This window comes from Leucoraja erinacea, chromosome 11, assembly GCF_028641065.1.
Source record: "Leucoraja erinacea ecotype New England chromosome 11, Leri_hhj_1, whole genome shotgun sequence".
Classification (NCBI taxonomy): domain Eukaryota; kingdom Metazoa; phylum Chordata; class Chondrichthyes; order Rajiformes; family Rajidae; genus Leucoraja; species Leucoraja erinaceus.
The window spans coordinates 22,085,750-22,111,126 of record NC_073387.1 but is presented as its reverse complement, the minus strand read 5'-3'; the positions used below and the strand labels follow the sequence as shown (position 1 = coordinate 22,111,126).

The window sequence follows — 25,377 nt, the reverse complement described above, 5'->3', positions numbered from 1 at the left end:
CTAACATGTGTATCTTTTTGTTAATGTTGTCTATTAAACATATTTGTATTCATTGCACCAGCCACTTTAGAACATAGTACAGCACAGAAACAGGTAATTTGGCTCACAATGTCCTTTCCAAACATAATGCCAAGTTAAACTAAAGGGCCTGTCCCACTGACTTGACTTTTCAGCGACTGTCTGCGACCTTCAACCTCGAGGGCACTTCCCTGAAAAAACCTCGAGCTGGATTGACCGTCAGCGATGAAACCGCAAGCCGGATCGACCGTCTGCGCGCGCACACACACACACACATGCACACGCACACACATGCACACACGCACACGCACACGCACATGCACACGCACACACAAACACATAGCAAAGGCAGGGGCCAGGAAAGCGGGGGAGCGCTGTCTGAAATTCACACCCGCGATGAACAGGAGGAAATACACACCCGCTGGCACAGTTACGGTAAGTTCTTTAGAGAGCGTGGGGGGGGGAGACGGGGAGAGAGGGGGAAAGAAGGGGAGAGAAGGGGGGAGAAGGGGAATGAGGGGGAGAGGGGGGGAGTAGGAGTGGAGCCACGTTTAAGGAACCAGACAACTTTTAATAAAGTTTAGCGGTCATTTAACATTATTTCATTACTAACATTCAACAATCGGTTTACTTACCTTTTTTTTCTCAATTTACCTTCGACTACCTTTGATTACCTTTGATTGCCTTTGATTACCTATGATAGCAGTATGACCTACTACGACCTACCTCGACTATATCCATGAGTAAAAAAATATATTTTTTTTTCCATGGCGACCTTTTTTTACTTGCGGGCATTTTTCAGCATGTTGAAAAAAATGCTGGGACCTAGCTGGGGCCTCGAGTATGTGGGGACTACTCTCGAGCATGAAGGAGAGTTACAAAGAACTCCTAGGACCTCGTGTGGACCATGCTGCGAGTATGAGTCGAGGGTAAACTCTTCTAAACTCGCGAATTAGGTCGCCGCAGTGGGACAGGCCCTTTACCTCTGCTCGCACGTGATCCACATCCCTCATTCCCTATGCATGTGACTATATAAAAGCCTTGTAAATGCCACTATTGTATCTGCCTCCGCCTCCAACCCTGGCAGTGTGTTCCAGGCACCCACCTACCTCCATGTAAAAACTTGCCCCTTACATCTACTTGGAACTTTTTTCCTGTCACCTTAAAGCTATGCCCTCTAGTCTTTGACATTTTTACCCTGGGGAAAAGATTCTGACTGTCTATCATAAGTTTATATACTTCCATCAGGTTCCCCCGCATCCTCCGATGCTCCAGAGGAAACAATCCAAATCTATCCATCCTTTCCTCATAGTTAATACCCTCTCCTTCAGGCAGCATTATAGTAAACCTCTTCTGCATCCTCATCAAATTTCCCACACCCTTCCTGTAGTGGGGTGACCACTTTCTTGGATGCTTCTTTTTAATCATAGAATATAAAATATAAAAGCAAAAAGCATCAGATGCTAGAAGCCAGAAAAAATATTGCAAATACTGAATCAGGCGATATACAGTATTTGGTGCCCATTTCTGAGGATGGATGTGCTGTTATTGGAGAGGATCTAAAAGTTTACAATAATTATCCCAGGAATGATTGGGTTAACATATCATAAGGTCATAAATGATAGTAGCAGAATTAGGCCATTCGGCCCATTAAGTCAACTCCGATATTCAATCATGGCTGATCTATCTCTCCCTCCTAACACCATTCTCCTGCCTTCTCCCCATAATCCGTGACACCCGTATTAATCAAGAATCTATCTATCTCTGACTTAATCTCTCCATATGATGAGCGTTTGATGACACTGGGCCTGTACTCGCTGGAATTTAGAAGGATGAAATTGAAATTTACTGACTAGTGAAAGGGTTGGATAGAGTGAATGTGGAGAGGATGTTTCCACTAGTGGGAGAGTCGAGGAGCAGAGGCCATAGCCTCTGAATAAAAGGACAAACCTTTAGAGCGGAGATGAGGAATTTCTTTAGTCAGAGGGTGGTGAATGTGTGGAATTCATTGCCACAGACGGCTGTGGAGGCCAAGTTAATGGATATTTTGAAGGTGGAGATTGACAGATTATTGATTAGAAAGTTTATATTGGAGATGAACATAAAATGTTGGAGTAACTCAACGGGTCTGAAGGAGGATTCCGACCCAAAATGACACCTCTTCCTTTTCTCCAGAGATGTTACCTGACTTGTTGAGTTACTCCAGCACGTTGTGTCAATCCACAATATTGATGCGGTTGTTCTACTGTGGGCCAGCATGGATCTGGTGGGCCAAATGGCTTCCTTTGTTGGAAATGCAATTGCCCACAGATGCATCTTGACCTGTTTTTCCAGAATTTGCTGTTTTTATTTAGTTTGTCTTCATCATTATTTACCAAATGAATACAATTGGGTTATTTTAATGTGCAACATTAGATTTAGTTCCAGGCTGGAATCCTTCCCACACGCCCATTGTTGCTGATTATGGCATTTTAAATGTTATTTATTTGGATACATATGCTAGAATACTGAGTAAGACACCAAGTGCTGGAGTAACTCAGTGGGTCAGGCAGTATCTATGGAGGACATAGACAGGCGACGTTTTGGATCGTGATCCATCTTCAGACTGGACATTAGTCTATACCTTGTCATCTGAAATGCAGACAGACAGAGACTCTGAAGAAGAGTCATGACCAAAAACATCTCCAATCTATGTCGTCAAGAGATGCTGCCTGACTTGCTGAGTTGGGATGTAATGTTAAAATTGTACAAGGCATTTGAGGCCAATAGTATGGTGTACAATTTGGTCGCCTAATTATAGGAAGGATGTCAACAAATAGAGAGAGTAGAGGAGATTTACTAGAGTTGCCTGGGACAGCAACTAAGTTACTGAGAGTAACAAGTGGGCTTTATTCTTTGGAGCAGTAAAAGGTTATGGGGGGACTTGGCGAGTTTTTTTTGGAAAATGGATCGAGACCCAAAGCTTTTCCCACTGAGAGTAGGGAAGATTCAAACAGGGGACATGACTTGAGAATTAAGGGACTGAAGTTTAGGGGTAACATGAGGGGGAACTTCTTTACTCAGAGAGTGGTAGCTGTGTGGAATGAGCTTCCAGTGAAGGTGGTGGAGGCAGGTTCATTTTTATCATTTAAAAATAAATTGGATAGTTATATGGATGGGAAGGGAATGGAGGGTTATGGTCTGAGCGCAGGTATATGGGACTAGGGGAGATTATGTGTTCAGCACGGACTAGAAGGGTCGAGATGGCCTGTTTCCGTGCTGTAATTGTTATATGATTATTATATGGTTATATGGTTACGCCAGCATTTAATGTTCCAGTTATTTAATCTAGGACAAAGCCACCTTGTGGTAATAGCTGGAACTGCAATCTGGATATCCAATATTTGTTAAGATTCAGATTTAATCCTTCAGTCAAAAGTCAAGAGTGTTTAATTGTCATAAGTACCACCAACACCCCAGATAGATAAGGAAGCTTGTTTCTCAGCAGAGTAATCTGTGTAGAAGTCCTGTGTGAATGTCCAGTGTCTTTTGTCTACCAGTCATGCTCAGTCTTCAGTCCTTTAGTTACAGTTCCAAGGTTTCTTTGTTTTATTAGTTATGATATGATTAATTCTTAGTTAAGGTCTGCAGATATTATAATGGTTTGCTCTGATGCTGTAGGACTGTTGTGCTTGAATAAATTGTTTTAAAACGCTACTACTGGACTCAGTAAAGCGACACCCTACAACTTTGATAGTGTAGCATGACGATAATCCCGAAATGAAGTCGAGGAGCCAGGTGTTTCGGGATGTATTTATTTTGCTGTCCTTCTCCTGACCAGACGAGTCTGCAAGAGGGAGATTGCACCTAAGCCCCTGCCCTTTATCCCTGTAGCTAACGGCCGCCCCCGGACTCATCTATTCCCGTGTTGTGGGGTTCGATAGTGGAAATGGCCCGACCCTTGGGAGCCACCACAATAGTTTCGTTTAGAGATACATCATGGAAACGGGGCCTTCAACCCAATAAGTCCATGTGGACCAGAGGGATATGGTTCGAATGTGGGCAGCTGGGCCTAGTGTAGAATGGGCATCTTGGTCAGCTTGTGCAAATTGGACCGAAGGGCCTGATTCAATGTTGTATGACTCTACAGCACCCCTTCACACTAGTTTTATGCTTTTGCATCCACTCCCTACATATTAGGGGCAATTTACGCAGGCAAACTACAAACAAAAAATGGGAGAACCAGTTTGGGGCTGCACAATGATGCAGTGGTAGAGCTGCGGTCTCACAGCGCCAGAGACCCGGGTTCGATCCTGACTACGGGTGCTGTCAGTATGAAGTTCGTACATTCTCCTTGTGACTATGGTCGTCTCCGGGTTTCCGGATTCCTCTCACTTTCCAAGGACGTGCAAGTTTGGAGGTTAATTTACTTCTGCAAATTGCCCCTAGTGTTTAAGAAGCGAAACTGGGATAACATAGAACTAGTGTGTGGGTGACCATTGGTTGTCTCATACTTAATGGGCCGAAGGGTCTGTTTTCACACTATCTTTGGAGATGCAGTGCGGAAACAGGCCTTTGGTCCACCGAGCCTGCACCGACTAGCAATGACCCCATACTTAGTACTATTCTACGCACTAGGGACAATGTACAATTTACAGAAGCCAATAAACTTACAAAGTTGATGTCTTTGGATTGTGGGAGGAAACCGCAGCACCCAAAGAAAACCCACATGATCCCAGGGAAAAACCTGCAAACTCTACACAGGCACCACCCAAGGTCGGGATCAATCCCGGGTCTCTGGCACTATGAGGCAGTAGTTCTGCCAGCTACTCCACTGTATTGCCTTATGGTGGGGAAGCCAGTACCTGTGATGGAGCAGGCAATGTCCACCACCCTCTCTCCAATCTCCTTAATTCCTGGACATTCGAGTTCCCTAACCAGGCCATGATGCAACCAGTCAGTATGCTCTCTACTGTGCACCCGTAGAAGTTTGATAGAGTATTTGTCGGCATAGCAAATCTCCTTTATCAGAAATAACAACAAATTATCCTAAGTAAAACTACATCGTGTTAGTAGCATACAAAAATCTGATTGAACATACTTTTATAAAATCTGAAAATGCAAATTATTTCTTTCAGATCTTGAAGTACTTAGTTTAGTTTAGAGATACAGCATGCAAACAGGCCCTTCAGCCCACCGAGTCAGCACCGACCACTGATCTATCCTCCACCCAAGGGACAATTTATAGAAGCCAATAAACCTACAAAACCCACAATTCTTTGTGGAAGGAAACCTGAGCACCGGAGAAAAACCACGCGGTCACAGGAAGAATGTACAATCGCCATACAGATAGCACCTGTAGATCAGACCCGAGTGTCTGGCGCTAAAAGGCAGCAACTCTACCACTGTACACTGTGCTGCCCCGTATCTGAAGAGAAGCTGGGATGAATTATTGCTGCGGTGAATCTGTGTAGCGTGATTGTCTGGATGGTGGGAGGGAATGTGCAGTTTATGACGGGATTTAAGCTTGGTTGATGTTTAAATCTATCTTTTCTACAAAGCGCATGGGAGTGATGTCAGGACTGGTGGAAGAAATCGGAAGTTGGAGCAGGAACCAGCTGCGACCCACAGCCCCAAGTAATGAAGCTCAGCACATGGTAAGTGCTCTGGAGGGGTTTCTAATCTTACACCAAGATAGGTGGGCGAGGGAGGGAGTAAAGGAAGAAAGAGAGAAAAATAAGTTCCTTCTGTGGAGAGTATTTCTGTGCCCTCAGACCCAGAGTCAATCCTAAGGAATGACAACTAAGACCCCCTTTGGTCACTCTGACAGCACCACCAGGATTAGTGGGTGCTACAAAATTTCTGGGACCAAGAATTTCAATCTCATCACAGTGCAAACAAAATGATTGAGTTCTGAATTTTGATAACAGGATAGGCCCCGTGCGGAAGTGGGATATGTACTCTCTGAGACTGGTGCGGGGGATGGCATGTCAGGCTCTTGGAAATAATTATCTGTAAGCTCATGTTGAAGCAGGTGCAGGCTCATCCTTGAAGCTACAGGAGTCACACGGGAACGACAGCACTGAGCAAAGTGGTTTAATTTCTAGCAGATATTTCAGGCTTTCCCATAGGCAGCATGGAATTGACGACCCGTAGTATGGAAATTGTTGCAATTTTGACAACGAACAGCAGACCCGGTGTGGGGAGGTCTGTAAGATTGTTTGTAAGAGGAGAAGTCTGTAAGATTGACACTGCTGCGAATCATGACTGAGGGGCACAGAGTCAGTGTGGGCATAAATTTTCCCAGGTAGTTGACCATTCTGAGGAATTTTTGTAAGCACAACGTCAGTAGGAACAAGCATTTCGTTGATAGCTGCAGCTTACAAAAGGGTCTGTTCTGAGACCATAATTTGTGATTACATGTCCGACGTAAGTAACCTCTGGAACTCGAAACCAGTACTTCAGGGGATTCAGCTCAGAATATCTTTGGCATGGTCAAGTGCTTTCTTCAGATTTACGTCATGTTCAGCCAGATCGCGTCTGCAGATGAGAATATCATCAACAATGATGGCGCATGGGTACTCTGCAAACAATTGTTCCATACTGCGCTGGAAAACTTCGCTGGCGGAGTTGATGCCTGTAATGTATATAATGTAATTAGCATATGTTATGTCTTGTGCGAGGGGCCGCATGTGCTGGAGGAGACTCATGATGGCATCCAGCAATAAAGAAGCTTGTTAGTTTACTCCTGTATCTGAGAGTTCTTTTAAGTCAATTCCAAGTACCCAAAATACACTACAATTGGCGACGAGGATGGGATAGAGTTTGTGAACTCATCCGCAGGACTGTTTTGCAACACACAGGATTGTTTAACAGTTTGAACTGTAGATACGGAGTTGTGTCGCAGTTGTTTGCGAGCTGGACAAGAGAGGCCTGCAGATCCCTCTATGCCGGGGACTGCATTTAAAACATCAGCTGTACAAGTCGGTGACTTTTGTCAGGCTATCTCTATGTTGTGTCTACATGGCAAGATGTCGTCCTTCGGATTGTTACTCATTTCAGACTGAGTTGTTTTCTTTTTGTCAAATTCCTCAAGCTGAATAGTCTTTGTATAAGTTTTAGGTGAATTGTTACACCAAAACACACAACAACAGCACGAAGAGGATAAAAGAACATAAAAGGAAAGAAGAAGGTCCGTCAGAAAAAAAAGGTTGTGTTTGGAAACAAAGTGGAACGGCACCAAGCCAAAAGATTTGGCGCCAAATGGTTTTGAATTGGCGCCAATGAAAAGAAAAGTCAGAACAGGAAGCAAGGAAAACAGGTGTGGCAGTAAGTAAGTGTCACCGACGAAAGCAGCCGAAAGCTGGAAGCCTAACCAGCAGGACAGTGACGGTGTCAACTTACCTGGAACATTTTCCAGGGCTGTGTAGCCAAGGCAAAGGGGCAGAAGAGACCCAGTAGCCGCCACCAACTTCGGGCGTTTTCCAGCGCTGTGTAGCCCACAGCCAGGCCCAGGAGCTGCCAACGACGTCGAGTGAGGGCCTAGTACCGGGTACATCACGGACAGGTCCAGTGAAGCCACCGACGAAACGGAGTCAGCCCGGCTGGGAGAAGAGTCAACCCGGTCGAGGGAGAAAGCCGGCCGCGTGAGAAGCGGTCCAGCAGCGGAAAAAATAAAAGCGGAGTAAAAGAGAGTAAAAGAAAACTGGCCGTGAGAGAAGCGGACCGGTTGTGAAAGAAAGCCCGGTCGGGAGTAGAGTCAGCCCGACCGTGAGCAGAAAAGAGGGTCCGGCCGCGTAAGAGAAGCGGACTGGCCGAGGGGGAAAGCCCGGACGTGGGAGGAAGTCCAGCCCCGAGCAAAGAGTGGGTCCGCACGAGAGAAGCAGGACAGCACTCAAGCACTTCAGCCCGGTCGGGAGTCGAGTCAGCCTGGTCGTGAGGAGAAAGTGGAAAAAACCCGGTTGCGAGAGAAAGCTGGCCGAGGGAGACGCGGGTCCGCGCGAAGAGAAGCGGGACACAGCGGTTAGCCAGCCCCAGATGGCGGGGCACAGTCCTGATGCTTGGAACAGCAGGGACTAGCAGCAGTAACTAGCAGCGACACACCTTCCGTAGGGTGTCCACGGGAACTAGTGACAAGCCGAGCAGCGGGTCCAGTAGCGGTCATGAGGGCTGTGGGGACAGCGGGCAGGCAAATCAGCAGAGCAGCAGAAGTCGACTTGGCAGCGAGCCAGCGGCAGCAAAAGTAACGGTGAAGCCCGGAGGAGCCAGCAAAAGCAGTAAAAGGGGAGGTCTGGTGAGGCCAGCAGCAAAAGTACTGGTGGGGACAGCTCGAGAGGTCGAGAAGGCACTTGAGTCCATAGGTCGACAAGCTGGACCGGTGAAATTCTTCAAAGTAAAAGCAGGACTGTTGAATGTTATGCGTTGTTCATTATTCCTTCACAGTAAAAGCGGGACTGTTTGGATGTAATGCATTGGTCACTGTTATTAATAGTAAATCTGTGTGCATAGCAGGAATATGGTTAAAATGTTCTAAATGTCTATTAACATGAAATGTTGGTTAATAGTATAAATCTATTATTATAAGAATTAGTAATAGTCAGTGGGCTGGATCACTTCTTAGTGTGTAGAAGGATTAAGTCTAGTGCAGAATACACAGTGAGAGGAAAGAAAATAGTGCACCTGAATAGCAACGGGTAGCATGGCTTTTCAAATTGTAGGAAACGTGCCCCAGTTAGATTATGGGTGTAATTTTGAGAAATGGACCAAAGTCTTGGAGGCTTGTTTCATTTCCAATGATATTGCTGCAGAGGAGAAGAAGAGGGCATGGTTCATATTAGGCTTAGGAAGAGAGGGTTATCAGACCTTACTCATGTTACTGCTGCCAGCAAAGCCCACGGATAAAATGTATGAGGAGTGTAAGGAGGCTTTAATGGCTCATTTCTCGCCAAAACCTCCAAGGGCATCCAGAGGCAAGGGGCCTGAACTAAAGAGGGCAGGGAGTCTCTCAAAGGACCAAGGTCAAGTGCAAAAGGACAAAGGTCAAGTGCAAAAGGACAAAGGTCAAGTGCAAATGGACAAAGGTCAAGTGCAAAGGGACACAAGTCAATTGCAAAGGGACACGTCAAGTGCAAAGGGACACAAGTCAAGTGTAAAATGACACAGGTCAAGTGCTAAGGGACAAAGGGCAAATGCAAAGTGGCAGAAGTCAAAGGCAAAGAGAAATTGCCATCCAAAGGGCAACCCTAGCTATTCAAGCTGCATTCAGGGGTATGAATGTACGGAGAGAGATCCGGAACAAACAGAAGGCAGCAACGGTAATACAAGCAGCATTTAGAAGGCACAGAGTATACCGTCAATACAAGGCAATGAGATTGGCAGCTATAATAGTACAAACCCATTATAGGGCACACCTTCAAATGGAAAGTGATCGCAAAACTTACATGAAGGTACACAGAAGCGTTGTACTGCTTCAGGCAGCCTACCGTGGAATGCTTGTTCGAAGGCAACTGCGGGGCATGCATAAATCTGTCAAGGTCATACAGACTTATTATCAGATGTATAAACAGCGTCAGTATTTTAAGAAACTACGCCGGTCTGCCATTGCTGTACAGCAACGATACAGAGCATGCCAGATAAGAGATGTCCAAGTGAGACAGTATAAGAGTTTGAGAGAAGCGGTGGTGTGTATTCAGGCCTTGTACCGTGGGATCAAAGCCAGAGTATTGGTAGAGAAAACCAAGGCAGCACGCTGTATGAAGTCATTCATAAGAATGTGCATTACAAGAAAGCATTTCTTGATGCAAAAGGCGGCTGTAGTCACTCTGCAAACTGCATACCGTGGTTACCGATTAAGGGTACGGTACAGAGCTATGCGACAAGCAGTCATTTCGATCCAGAGATAGTACAAAGCATATAAAATAGGGCATTCCCAGTTTGTGCAATATCAGTCAATGAGGGATGCAACTATTACTGTTCAAACTGCCTACAAGAGTATGGTGGTTAAGCAAAAGAGAGCTACTGTAAAAGTGCAGTCATTACTCCGTATGAGTTGGTATAGGAATGACCTAAGGAGACAAATAGACGCACAACAGAAAAGGCTGAAACGATACAAAAGGCTTAAACGATATAGGAAAGACTTCCTCAAACCGATTTATACAGCAGTTGTAGTGCAGTATCACTACCGTGCTTATGTAGTAAGAGAAATATACAGAGCGCAAATCAAAGCCACTGTTGTATGACAAGGACAATATAGGTCCTACTTCTTGATGAATAACCAGAAAGGTGATTTAAGAAGACAAATAGACGAACAACAGAAAATGCTTAAACGTTGCAAAGAACGGTTAAATAAATGTGTGACGATGAGCAAAACACTGTTAATAGAAAAGTCTAAAGAAGAGAGGCTTATCGGTCGAGACAAAAGTATGCAGGACCGATTACGGTTTTGAACAATTCAGTATAGTCCAGCATGGAGCTTCCTTCACTGAGCAATGGACAAATGTTTATGCATTGCAGAATGTCATTATACACCAAGAGCAGATAAATACGTAGCGCCAGGAAATTGAGCGACAGAGAGCGACTGAAAAACGAAAACCTGCAGTCATGTGTCAGATCCCACCTACAAATAAAGAACAGAAACAGAGGAAATGTTAACTTTAGCAGAATTTCAAGAACAGGAAGAAATCTGCAAATTAGATTAGGATATTTAAAAAGGCAAGAGGCAGAGATACAGGTAGAGCTAGAGTGATTAGAAAGATGAGTGGAATGAACCATTATGTGCTAAGTTTTAGTACGATTATTACAGTTATGAGGATGTAATGTAAGATGACTGCAATAATATAATTTTGCAACTGTGTGTTAATCAATTATATTTAACGTACTAGAAATGGTGTTATTCGCCTCCAAGCTAAAGGGGGAGCAGTGTAATCTGAGGAAGGACATTATTGCCATAGAATCTGAGGAAGGACATTATTGACATTATTGCCATAGAGGGAGTGCAGAGACGGTTCACCAGACTGATTCCTGGGATGTCAGGACTGTCTTATGAAGAAAGACTGGATAGACTTGGTTTATACTCTCTAGAATTTAGGAGATTGAGAGGGGATCTTATAGAAACTTACAAAATTCTTAAGGGGTTGGACAGGCTAGATGCAGGAAGATTGTTCCCGATGTTGGGGAAGTCCAGGACAAGGGGTCACAGCTTAAGGATAAGGGGGAAATCCTTTAAAACCGAGATGAGAAGAACCTTTTTCACACAGAGAGTGGTGAATCTCTGGAACTCTCTGCCACAGAGGGTAGTTGAGGCCAGTTCATTGGCTATATTTAAGATGGAGTTAGATGTGGCCCTTGTGGCTAAGGGGATCAGGGGGTATGGAGAGAAGGCAGGTACGGGATACTGAGTTGGATGATCAGCCATGATCATATTGAATGGCGGTGCGGGCTCGAAGGGCCGAATGGCCTACTTCTGCACCTAATTTCTATGTTTCTATGTTTCTATGTAATGTATATAATGTAAATGGTGTAACCTGCCTCCAAGTTAAATGGGGAGCAGTGTAATGTATATAATGTAATTAGCATATGTTATGTCTTGTGCGAGGGGATGCATGCGCTGGAGGAGACTCATGGTGGCGTCCAGCAATAAAGAAGCTGGTTAGTTTACTCCTGTATCTGAGAGTTCTTTTAAGTCAGTTCCAAGTACCCAAAATACACTACAATGCCAAAGGGCATTCTCAGAAATTTGTATCGGCCAAAGGGGTGCCGAACATAGTGAGATTGGATGAGTCTAGGCCCAGTGGAATCTACCAAAATGAGCTTTTGGCATCCAGAACTGAGAATACTGCTGCGTTGCCTATCTGGGCAGTGATTTATTCTGTCGTTCGCATTGGGTAATGCGGGCGTTTGATGGCAGTGTTAAGATCTCTGGGTTTGATGCAGATATGGATCTCCTCCTTGTTTTTCTATGTTGCAACCACCATGGTGGAAACCCAGTCAGACGGGTCAGAAACATCAGCAATAACACCCATGGAGACCATGTGCTTGAATTCATTGTGTATTCGGTCACGGATGGCATACGGAACGCGATGTGGCACTCAGACCACAGGAGTGACTTTGGGATCAACAGCAATGCGGTATTTGATTGGCAACTTGCCAAGCTCATTGTTAAACAGTTCTTTGTATTGAGAGAGTAGCTGTTGAGAGGACCTGTCAGCGAGACAGAGTTTATGGACAGCCAAACAATACCACACCCTGCTTGAAATCCACCCATACTTCCTGGTTCACGATGAACTAGTATTACAGGACGGAATTATTGTCAAGGGCCACAAGGCGGTGGTTCCAGCAGCCCTCTGGGAAAAATACTTTGACGACATCCACAGGGGTCACCCTGGCATGGAGACAACCCTCCAAAGGGCGCAAAGCATGTTTTACTGTCCCGGAATGACCAAATACATACGAGAAAAAAAACAAAGTTTGCACCATCTGCAAAAGCCTGACGCCACATCAGCAAAAGCAGCCTTTACTGCCGCTTCCGGTCCCTCCTCTCCCATGGTCCACGTTAGCCACCGGCATCTTCGAATGGCATGGAAAACACTATCTGGTTCTTGTTGACTCTTACTTGAGCTGGTATGAAATCGATTTACTTTAAACCACTATTTCTGAATCAGTTATCGAGAAGTTGCAGTGTCACCTCTCGGTGCATGGCTCCCCTGCACATATCCAGTCCGACAATGGCAGACAGTTTTAAAAACTTTGCAAAACGATGGGACTTTCAACATATCACCAGCAGCCCTGAGTTCCCACAGTCCAACGGTCTTGCCGAGCGTGCTGTCGGAGTGCAAAACAACTCATGGAGCGGTCATACCTTGCTAAATCAGACGTGTACCTGGACTTGCTCAACCTAAGGAATATTGCACAAGATCCCATATTGGGTTCTCCAGCCCAACAACTGGTGTCTCGCCAAACCCGTGCTCCACAGCCTGTGTCCCAGTAGCTTTTGCAGTCACAAGTTCGTTCCCCGCCTGCAGTTCAGAAGCAACCACAATTCAAACGTGACACGCAGAAACTTATTTGACAAATCCAGCAAGTCACACAAACCTCTCGCACGTGGATAAGTGGTCCGTCTCCAGACAAACAAGGGCTAAGCCTGTCTGGGACTCATCTCCGGCCCTGCTAAAGAGCCGCTCTCTTATGTGGTCGAAGTGGACGGAGCCATCTACAGACCAAACCGTCAACATATCCTTCCGGTGAAGGAACTGCGTCCAGCGACTCCATATCCTGGTGTATGGCGTTTCATGTACCCTCCCACAGTTGGCCCCGCTGCCACCTATCGTTTCCATCCTGGTCTCCCCGCGGCATTTGGCGACTAGCTCGCCTATCTCGGCATCCTCTCTCCCCGTCGGGTTGCCGGCTGTTTCCCCATTTTTCTACCCGGTATCTTCTCCAGTGAAAGGAGGTGAGGCGGACTCGTACCACACACGGGCCGGATGGGTTTGCAGGCCATTGGTTATACCCGTTAGATATGGCGATTTTGTGTAATTTTGCAAATGTATTATTAACATTCCACCTGTATTGCTTAGCCACCGATGCTTCTTTTGTTTCTACAAGGAAAGATGTAGATTGTCTATTTCATACTAGCCAATGACAGTGACTCCACCTGCTTCATATTATCAAAAGCTTGCTTACTTACTAAATTGTATTTGGAGTCAGTCCTCGATATTTTAGACCAAAGCAGCTGCCAGATTTGTAACATTCACAATGAATTAAAATCCAGTGCATTAAAAATTATCTCTCCGGATTCCTCAGTTTAATCCAATTAGAACATATAGAACATAGAACATAGCAATGTACAGTGCATGAACAGGCTCTTTGGCTCACAATATGCCTGCCAAACATGATGTCAAGTTAAACTAATCTCATCTGCTGGCATGTGATCCATATCCCTCTATTTAGTTTAGTTCAGAAATACAGCATGGAAACAAGTCCTTTAACCCACCTAGTCCATCCCAACCATCGATCACCCATTCACACTAGTTCAATGTTATCTCACTTTCTCATCCACTACGGACACATTTGGGGCAATTTACAGAGGCCTACATATTCCCTGCATATCTTAAACACAACTATCCAATCATACCAATCAATCAATCAGTGCCTCCACCACGACTCCTGGTAGCACATTCCAGGCACATACTATCCTCTGTGTAAAAACTTGGCCTGCACATCTCCTTTAAACTTTTATCCTTTCATCTTAAAGCTATGCCCTTTTCACCTTGAATTTTCCACTTTTAGAACTAATTCTGGGGTGTTATTTTTATTTCTGTTGAATGATGCTTAATGTCTCTTTATATCCCCTGGCATTTGCTTGATTTCTATTATTAATTTCCAGGCTTACTTTCTAAAACATTAACATTAAGATCATGAGAGGAATAGACAAGGTAATTGCACAGAGTCTTTTACCACGTGTAGGGGAATCAAGAACCTATTCTGCTCGAAATTGAATCTGAATCTGAGAACCTGAGCTCAATGATTTGAGGGGGGAAAGATTTAATTGGAACCCGAAGGGCAACCTTTTTACACTAAGGGTGGTAGATATATGGAACGAGCTGCCTGAGGAGGTAGTTAAGGCAGGTACTATAACAACATGAAATAAAACATTTGTACAGGTATATGGATAGGATAGTTGTAGAGGGACATGGGCCAATTGCAAGCAGGTGAGACAAGTGTTGATGGGGCTTGTGGTCAGCGTGGGTAAGTTGGGCTGAATGGCCTATTTCCATGCCCTATGACTTTATTAACATTCCAGGAGAAATACTATTCATCAGAATGTGAGTCTGAGTTTAGTTTTTTCTCTTTCCTGTTGCTGATGTATTTGGGAGTTTTCAATGCACATGCTGTCTGCCACATTTCCCACTTTACACCAGTCATCATACTTTAGCTGTTAACATAAACTGGCAATAAAGTATTTTGGGATTTTCTGACCATGAACATTGTAAGTTTTTTGTCTTTCTTTCACTGGAAACCTGGGTATACAGTATAACATATATGGAATTGATGCTGGTCAAATGACCTAGAGGTCTGTCATTAATCAGAGGTTGAATTTGAGTACCATTGATGCAAATGGTGGATTTATAATCCCTCCTCATTGACACTTTAACGAAAACAACCTAAGTTTGTAAAAAGAGGTATCAGTCTCAGTAAAATATAACCATGAAACTGATTGTTACGAAAAATGTCGTCTAAGTCATCATTGTCCTTTATTGGCCGAGATATTCCATACATTCATGGCCTGGCCTATAAGTCACTCAATGCTCAGAAATGTGCCTGTTTCTTACTTGCCTTCTCAGTTAGGGACAACTATTGATGGTAAATAAAAGCAGACCATTGGCAGTACAGCCCATGTCTTGTGAACAAACAAATTAAATTAAACAAAATTAAATTAAATCCAATTGATCATTTGTGTTCAGCTTTAAAGTGGACAAGTGAGAGTACAATTATAAGAAGTAGAAACAAAGAACTGCAGATGCAGATTAAAAAAAAAAGATAGACACAAAGTGTGGAGTAACTCCAATGGGTTCTGGAGAAAAAGGATAGGTGCATAGGTGACGTTTTGGGTCAGAATCTCCTCAGTAAAGAGGGGATGATGGTGAGGGAAAGAACTGGAGGCGAGAAAAGACCGGGACAAATAGTAGTGAGAAGGTACACAAAAATGCTGGAGAAACTCGGCGGGTGCAGCAGCATCTATGGAGCGAAGGAGATAGGTAACGTTTCGGGCCAAAACCCTTCTTCAGACTGATAGGGGGTGGCGGGGAGAAGGAAGGAAAAAGGGAGGAGGAGGAGCCCGAGGGCTGGGGGATGGGAGGAGACAGCTCGAGGGCTAAGGAAGGGGAGGAGACAGCAAGGGCTAACAAAATTAGGAGAATTCAATGTTCATGCCCGCCGGATGCAGGCTCCCCAAGCGGAATGTGAGGTGCTGTTCCTCCAATTTCCGGTGTTGCTCACTCTGGCAATGGAGGAGACCCAGGACAGAGAGGTTGGATTGGGAATGGGAGGGGAAGTTGAGCCACCGGGAGGTCAGGTAGGTTCTTGCGGACCGAGCAGAGGTGTTCGGCGAAACGATCGCCCACCCTCCGCTTAGTCTCACCGATGTAGATCAGCTGACATCTAGAGCAGTGGATGCAGTAGATGAGGTTGGAGGAGATACAGGTGAACCTCTGTCGCACCTGGAACGACTGCTTGGGTCCTTGAATGGAGTCGAGGGGGAGAGGTAAAGGGACAGGTGTTGCATTTCTTGCGGTTGCAACGGAAAGTGCCCATGGGGGGGGGGGGGGGGGGGGGGGGGTGGTACGGGAGGGAAGGGAAGAATTGACAAGGGAGTTGCGGAAGGGAGTGGTCTGTGCGGAAGGCAGACATTGGGAGAGATGGGAAGATGTGGTGAGTGGTAGTAGTGAGAGATAGTTTTGCAGAACTCCCGTCCGAGAGAGGAGGAGAACCTCTTCAAAGTAAGCATACCTTGAGGAGATTTCTCAGTGAAGCAAGCCAAAATGTTGGAACAAAGAACTGAGATGCTGGTTTATACCTAAGATAGACACAAAGCGCCGCGGTGACACAATGGGTCAGGCAGCCACTCGGGAGATAAAAGATAGATGATGTTTTGGGTTCGGACCCTGAATGTAAGTGGGGGGGGGGGGGGGGGGGGGGGGGGGGGGGGGGGGAGGGCTGGTGACTAATATTAGCTGTCTTATTTTTATAATGGACAGAGGCATACATTTCCAACAGAACTGTGTATTTCAGGTGGAATTATGAAAAACGTGGACAATATTGCCATCTTCTGGTGTAGAAGGGAAGGATATTCAGAAATCACATGATTTCAGTTAATGATCTGGATATGATGTCGAAATATTGACATTTCCCAGCAAAACCTAACCTTTGTCATGTGATGTGCATATTTTTAGGTTATTGACCAAGTAAAACACAGAAATCTTGGTTGCTTTGACTTCCTTCAGTGATGCAAAGTACAAAGTGTTTCATTGCTTAAGCTTGAAGGGTCGCAACCCGAAACACCACCTATCTATGTTTCCCAAAGATGCTGCCCGACCTGCTGAGCTACTCCAGCACATATCCATGTTCCCCATGGATACTGCCTGACCTGCTGAGTTATTCCGGCATTATGTGTCCTTTTTTTTTTTTTTCAATGGGCAGTCAACATCGTAATTTAGTTTAATTCAATGACAGTGTTTTCGGCCCACCAAGTCTGCAACAACACACATTCACCCAGACACTAGTTCTATCGTACACATTGGGGACAATTTACAGAAGCCAATTAACCTACAAAACTGCACATCTTTGGGATGTGGGAGAAAACCGAAGCACCTGGAGACAAATCTTCTGGAGTTTTTTGAGGATGTAACAAGTAAAATGGACGAGGGAGAGCCAGTGGATGTGGTGTACATGGACTTTCAGAAAGCCTTTGGTAAGGTCCCACAGGAGATTAGTAGGCAAAATGGGAGCACATAGCATTGGGGATAGGGTATTGACATGGATAGAAAACTGGTTGGCAGACAGGAAATAAAGAGTAGTGATTAACTGGTCCATTTCAGAATGGCAGGCAGTGACCAGTTGGGTGCCGCAAGGCTCGGAATTGGACTGCAGCTACTTACAATATATATTAATGATTTACTGTAGTTGAAGGAATTAAAAAGTAATATTAGCAAATTTTCAGATGACAAAGCTGGGTGGCAGTGTGAACTGTGAAGAGGATGCTATGAGGATGCGGGGTGGCTTGGACAGGTTGGGTGAGTGGGCAGATGCATGGCAGATTAAGTATAATGTGGATAAATGTGAGGTTATCCACTTTGGTGGCAAGAATAGCAAAGGCAGATTATTATCTGAATGGTGTCAAGTTGGGAAACAGGGAAGTACAATGAGACCTGGGTGTCCTTGTTCATCAGTCACTGAAAGTAAGCATGCAGGTACAGCAGACAATGAATAAAGCTAATGGCATGTTGGCCTTCATAACGAGAGGAGTTAAGTATAGGAGCAAAGAGGTCCTTCTGCAGTTGTACAGGGCCCTGGTGAGACCACACCTGGAGTATCGTGTGCAGTTTTGGTCTCCTAATTTGAGGAGGGACATTCTTGCTATTGAGAGAGTGCAGCATAGGCTCACGAGATTAACTCCCGGGATGGCGGGACTGTCAAATGATGAAAAATGGAGCGACTTGGCTTGTATTCACTAGAATTTAGAAGGATGAGAGGATATCTTATAGAAACATGTAAAATTATTAAGGGCTCGGAAACGCTACAGGAAACATGTTCCTGATGTTGGGGGAGTCCAGAACCAGGGATCACACTTTAAGAATAAGGGGTAGGCCATTTAGAACTGAGATGAGGAAAAAAAATTTCACAGAGTATTGTGTATCTGTGGAATTCTCTGCCTCAGCGATTCACTGGATGCATTGAGAGAGATAGTGCTCTTAGGGCTAGCGGAATCAAGGGATATAGGAAGAAGGCAGGAACGGGGTACTGATAGTGGATGATCAGCCATGATCACATTGAATGGTGGTGCTGGCACAAACAGCCGAATGACCTAATCCTGCACCTATAGTCTATGTATCTATGTATTTATGTAAAACCCATGCGGTCACAGAGAGAATGTACAAGCTCTGTAAAGTCAGGACCCTTGGTCACAATTGAACTCAGGTGCCTGGCGCTGTAAGGCAGCAACTCTACCACAGCGCCACTGTTCCACTCATAGACAGAGACAAAATAATTAACAATTTCATTTTTTCAAACAATTCTCTGTTGTCTGAATAACATTCTGAAAGTTCTGATAGCAAAGAGTTTCACCAGAATATATTTTTACTCCTACATTATTTATGTAAGACAATGATTGTTAAATGAAATGCTTCCAACACTAATGGAATGTTTCTTATAGTGGTGCCAGAACACCCATTGTGTTAATATCCCACATTTATCATTATTGCACTGTGCATGTCTCATCCTTGAGCTATTAGCTGGCTTGAAATTTCCAAATAAAATAGAAAGATAGAGGACTGTGCTGCCTAATATTTCAAAATATCTTTGTTGTTAACCAAACTGTCCATTAATATGAACTACTAAAAAACGACTCAGAGTGCTGGAGTAACTTAATGGGTCTGGCAGCCACTCTGGAGACACTATCTCCATCGCAGGTGATAGATTTCTGACCAACATCCACTATAAACCCACTGACTCCCATGGCTATCTAGACTACACTTATTGCCACCCTGCTTCCTGTAAGGACTCCATCCCCTACTCCAAATTCCACCACCTACGCCGCATCTGCTCCCAGGATGAGGTGTTCCACACCAGGGCATCCGAAATGTCCTCATTCTTCAGGGAACGGGGGTTCCCCTCCTCCACCATAGATGAGGCTCGCACCAGGGTGTCTTCCATACCCTGTAACACTGCTCTCTCTCCCCATCCCCACACTCGCAACAAGGGCAGAGTCCCCCTAGTCCTCACCTTTCACCCCACCAGCCGTCACATACAACAAATAATCCTCCGTCATTTCCGCCACCTCCAACGTGACCCCACCACTCGCCACATCTTCCCATCTCCCCCCATGTCTGCCTTCCGCAAAGACCGCTCCCTCCGCAACTCCCTTGTCAATTCTTCCCTTCCCTCCCGTACCACACCCTCCCCGGGCACTTTCCGTTGCAACCGCAAGAAATGCAACACCTGTCCCTTTACCTCCCCCCTTGACTCCATTCAAGGACCCAAGCAGTCGTTCCAGGTGCGACAGAGTCCACCTGTATCTCCTCCAACCTCATCTACTGCATCTGCTGCTCTAGCTGCCAGCTGATCTACATCGGTGAGACCAAGCGGAGGTTGGGCGATCGTTTCGCCGAACACCTCCGCTCAGTCCGCAAGAACCTACCTGACCTCCCGGTGGCTCAGCACTTCAACTCCCCCTCCCACTCCGAATCAGACCTCTCTGTCCTGGGCCTCCTCCATGGCCAGAGCGGGCAACACTGGAAATTGGAGGAACAGCACCTTATATTCCGCTTGGGGAGTCTGCAGCCTGCGGGCATGAACATTGAATTCTCCCAATTTTGTTAGCCCTTGCTGTCTCCTCCTCTTCCTTAGCCCTCGGGCTGTCTCCTCCCATCCCCCAGCCCTCGGGCTCCACCTCCTCCTTTTTCCTTCCTTCTCCCCGCCACCCCCTATCAGTCTGAAGGAGGGTTTCGGCCCGAAACGTTGCCCATTTCCTTCACTCCATAGATGCTGCTGCACCCGCTGAGTTTCTCCAGCTTTTTTGTGTACCATGGATAGGTGATATTTCAGGTCAGGATCCTTCTTCATCACCGAACCTGGTTCTTCCGAGATGATGCGCAGTTACTCCAGCACTTTTTTTTAGTCTTTTTATGTAAACCTGCAGCTGCAGTTCGGTGTGTCTGCAATGAATCATTCCTTGTGTCTGTTTCATGCATTATTAACATTCACATCCAAATTTACACATGAATTCATTTTAAAATACAAAGTAAAGTTGATTTAATTTTGTTATATTGCTCCACATTGGTATTATGATCTTGGAATGGAAGTGATTGGGAACATCGAAAACGGGTTGTTAGTTCATTGCACGAGGAGCATTATATTAATGAAGATGCGGTTTCAAAGCCCTTTGAATATCCTTTATGTTGTTTGAAGAAGAACATATATACTCCAGGTCGCCCTCCAATGTGGACCGACCACATTGATACAGCCAAGATGGCACACCAATGAATGCCTCAACTTCCTGAGGAGACTGAGAACATTTGTTATGCCTTCAATAACACCTATAAACTTCCACAGATGCGGAGTAGAAAGAATATTTATGGGTTGCATCACAGTTTTATTTCGGAACAGCTCTGTCCAGGAGTGCCACAAATTACAAAGTGTAGTAGATGTAATCCTGTCCATTAGATCAGACTACCCACCATTTACTCAATTTACACTCTCAGAAAAGCAGCCAAGTTAATAAAAGACTTGTCCCACCTTTGTCTCCCTATTCCCATCCGGTAAAGGTACAGAAGCTTGAAAGCACGCACCACCAGATTCGGGAACCGTCTCTCCCATCTGTCACCATGCTTCTGAACGGTCCATCCATAAACTAGGCCACTGTCTGATTCACCTCTACCCTATTGTGGACATTGGATTTTGTGATGTGCTACAATGCTGAGAACTATATTCTGCACTCTGTATCTTCCCCTTCGCTCTACCTATTGTGCTTGTGTTTGTCCTGATTGTATTTATGAATGATATGTCTGATCCGATTAGATAGCATGCAAAACAAAGATCTTCACTGAACCTGCAGTACACGTGACAATAATAAATCTTAGCCTAAAGCTGAACCTTTGCAGATTGATTGATTGTTGGGCTATCTACATTGCATCAGTGACACAATGTCAAAAATGTTATGTGGCTGTGAATTATTTTTAAGTTCTGATAAACAAATGCATGTTCATGTTCATGTCAGAGGAGCAGAAATATGCTATTTGGCCTATTGTCTGCTCTCCCATTCAATCGTGACTGATCTATATTTCCCTCTTAACCCCTTTCCCCTGCCATCTCCCTGTAACCTTTTACACCATTATAAACCAAGTACCTGTCAATCTCTGCATAAAAATATCCAACGATGGCCTCCACAGCTGCCTGAGGCAATGAATTCCACAGATTCACCACCCTCTGCCTAAAGAAATTCCTCTTCATTTCCATGCTAAAGGTACGTCCTTTTATTCTGAGGCTGTGCCCTCTAGTCTTACTCTCTCCCACTAGTGTAAACATCCTCTCCACTCCATTCTATCCAGGCTTTATATTATGCGGTAACTTTCAATGAGGTCTCCCCTTTTCCTTCTAAACTCCAGCGAATACAGGCCCAGAGTTGTCAAATGCTCATCATACTTTTACTTCAGTTTCTTATATCGCTCATTGTTGAGATCTCAACCCTGCATTATGAGCAGCATTGATTGCCTTTCTTTAACTACCCTTGAATAGGCAGTTTTGATCCACTACTGCCTTTCTGATACTCCCATGCTGTTGCTGGGGAATGATTTTGAACAAAAAATGTCCATGTTCATCGGTGTGTGATTTAGAGTTGAACCAGCAGGTGGTGGTACTTGCATCTCTTGTCTTTCTTGGTGCTAGTGTTCTTGGGTTTGTCAGGTGTTGTTAAAGTAGTCTAGGTGAGTAATGTCAATGCATTTCACAGTTAATTATATCATACGCAACTGGTGAGAGAAAATTAAAGCAAACATTTAAAAAGCTAGTTTACAAGAAAAAAGTATTCATTAATTAGTGTAGGGTAGACCGTTAGAACTTTTTCCCCCTGAATGGAAACAACAAACATGGTGAGAGAGACAAAGCTTAAAAGATATGTGTGGGGCAGCTGTTTTACAAAGAGGGTTGTGGGTGCCTGAAATGTGCTGCCAGGGGTGGTTGTGGAGGCAGATATCATACTGGCATTGAAGAGGCTTTTGGACAGGCACATGGATATGCAGGGAATGGAGGGACATTGATCACATGCAGGGAGATAAAGGGCACCATGGTGGAACTGCTGCCCTACAGTGCCAGAGATCTGGTTTTGATCCTGACTACAGGTGTTGTCTATACAAAGTTTGTACGTTCTCACTGTGAACGCATGGGGTTTCTCCAGATACTCCCATTTCCTCCCACAGTCCAAAGACATACAGGTTTGTAGGTTAATTGGCTTTGGTAAAATTGTAAATTGTTCCTAGTGTGTAAGATAGTGTTAGTGTACAGGGTGAACACTGGTCGGCATTGACTCGGTGGGCTGAAGGGCCTGTTCCCATGCTGTATATCTAAAGTGATAACATTTTGTCTTGGCATCATGTTCGACACAGACATTGTGGCCAATGTGCTGTTTCTGTGACGTATTTTCTATTTTCTATGTTAATTGTTTGGAGAAGGATCCAAACCCAAAACAATGCCTATCCATGACAGTCAGGGATGTTGCCTGACTCGTTGAGTTCCTCCAACACTTTGTGTTTTAATCAAGATCCAACACCTGTAGTTCCTCGTGTCTCCAATTATTTGTCACATCTATATATATATTGAATATTTTCTGAAGATAAGTTAACATACTAGATAAAAAACAAGAGCTTAAACCAAAATAATCAGTCTAGTTTATTATTGTCATGTGTCCCCAAAGTACAGTGAAAAACTTTTGTTTGAGTACTATCCAGTCAAAGAAAAGGCTATACTTGATTACAAATCGTTCACAGTGCACAGATAAATGATGAAGTACAACATTTAGTGGAAGATATAACATTGAAGTAAAATAAAGTCCGATTATAGATGGTACAAAGGTCTCCAATGATTTAAACTGGAGCTCAGGATTGCACTCTAGCTGATGAGAGGTCCATTCAATTACCTGATAACAGCTGGGAAGAAACGGTTCCTGAATCTGGAACTTCTGTACCTCTTCCCTAATGGGAGAGAGGAGAATAGGAAGTGACCGGGTGAGACTGGTCCTTGATTATGCCGGTGGCCTTACTTTCTACAGTGCATCTTTAGAAGTTGGTGAGGATTGTTGGGAACATACCAAACTTAGGCAGTATTTATGAGAAGCAAAAAGCTTGATTATTAAAATAATGATTTCTGCAAACTTTTATCTTATTCAGAATATGGTTTCACATCATTATCTCTGGGAGACCGAAGACCAGATTTCCAAGTATGGACCTCCTTGACATTCCAAATGACTACATGGATATACACGTCAATATGGCAAACATCTTCATGTTCACAATGCCACTGGGAAGTTGTATCTCCAAGCAGTGATGAAAATATTATGTAATAAAGGTTCTAAACAAAAATTGCTTTGAACTCGATATTTAAGTGTGTTCCACTTTGATGAACAGTGACCATTGTAATATAATTGATGATCGTATGTAAGAAAATAATTGAAATTGGAAAATGAATTGAATTATGTTTTTCTAGTGACATTTTAAAATGGGGGAGGACAGGCATTGGGGGGAAGTGGCTTCCATTATTTCACTAGCCTATTTATTCTTGGTGTGTGGCCATGGGTGAGGAGAGGGGTATAAATATCACACTCCTTATGGGAGAGGGCATTCTCAATATTTCAGAGTGGTTGCTTCAGCAAGATAATGTTCCAAAATGTTGTGGTATTTTTTCCACTTGATTCTTATAAGGAAATGGAAATTTGCTGAGAAGGGTGGCACAGCAGTCGAGTTGCTGCCTAACAACGCCAGAGACCCAGGTTTGATCCTGACCACTGGTGCTGTATGTATGCAGTTTGGATGTTCACTTTGTGACCATGTCCGATTTCCTCCCACACTCCATAGATGTACAGGTTTACAGGTTAATTTAGGTTCGGTAAAAATTGTAAATTGTACCTTGTGTGTAGCAAAGTGCTTCTGTATGGGGGTTGCCGGTCGGCATGGACTCAGTGGGCCGAAGGGAATGTTTTCACGCTGTGTCTCTAAACTAAACTAAACTTTATTAATTTCCACTGAAGGACATCTAACTGTACTTGTTGAGCAAGCTTTCCAATGCAAGGGGACTTTACATTCATCTTTGTTACTGATGGCATAGTATCTTTGCTCATTAAGTTGCAAAACCATTGAATACTGTAAATACTGGGCATCTTATGCCAAAACAGAAAATGCTGGAAATACGCAGAAGGACAGGCAGCATGTCAAATATAAAGAGATCTAAAGTCTCATTTTGAGGTGATTTCATTGAAACTGGCAAAAGTTAGAAGTGAAAAGTCCCTGCCGACCCATCCATCACGTGTTTACAATAGTTCTATGTTATCCCACTTTCTCATCCACTCTCGACACACTAGGTTCAATTTACAGAGGGCCAATTAACCTATATACCCGCACAGCTTCGGGATGTCACTCTCAGCGCGAGAACGATGGCAGCAAGCAGACCCATTGTGACGTTGTCAGAGAAAGACAAGTCATATTTATTTAAAATTTTCAGTAATAACTCGAGAAATAAAGCATGACATTTTCAGATTTCGGACTCCATGGGAAAAATCTCTACCAGAATATGTAAAAATTTCACCATTAGCGCGTTGTTTTCTCATGAAGATGTGATTATACACAAACAAACAAACAACACACACACACACACACACACACACACACACGCACACACACACACACACACACACACACACACACACACACACACACACACACACACACACACACACACACACACACACACACACACACACACACACACACACACACACACACATCCAAGATCAGACTTTTAATAGGTACTAGACCAAGTGGGACTCATTGAATGGGGGGGGGGGGGGGGGGGGGGGGCAGCCTGAGGTGTCACACACACACACCACCCCCCCCCCCCCACACA

The 25,377-nt window shown here is 44.5% G+C and overlaps 1 protein-coding gene across 1 annotated transcript in view; it reads left to right on the top strand.

Annotated features, from left to right (window-relative positions):
• LOC129701539 (protocadherin-10-like) overlaps positions 1–25,105 on the top strand; it is a 179,446-nt gene extending 154,341 nt beyond the window's left edge. Inside the window, exons 2-3 of the mRNA XM_055642787.1 lie at positions 5,559–5,654; positions 23,649–25,105. Of these exons, the coding sequence (XP_055498762.1) occupies positions 5,559–5,654; positions 23,649–23,714 (162 nt within the window). The 3' untranslated portion in view covers positions 23,715–25,105. The remainder of the gene's footprint in view (positions 1–5,558; positions 5,655–23,648) is intronic.
• Positions 25,106–25,377: the final 272 nt, after the last annotated feature.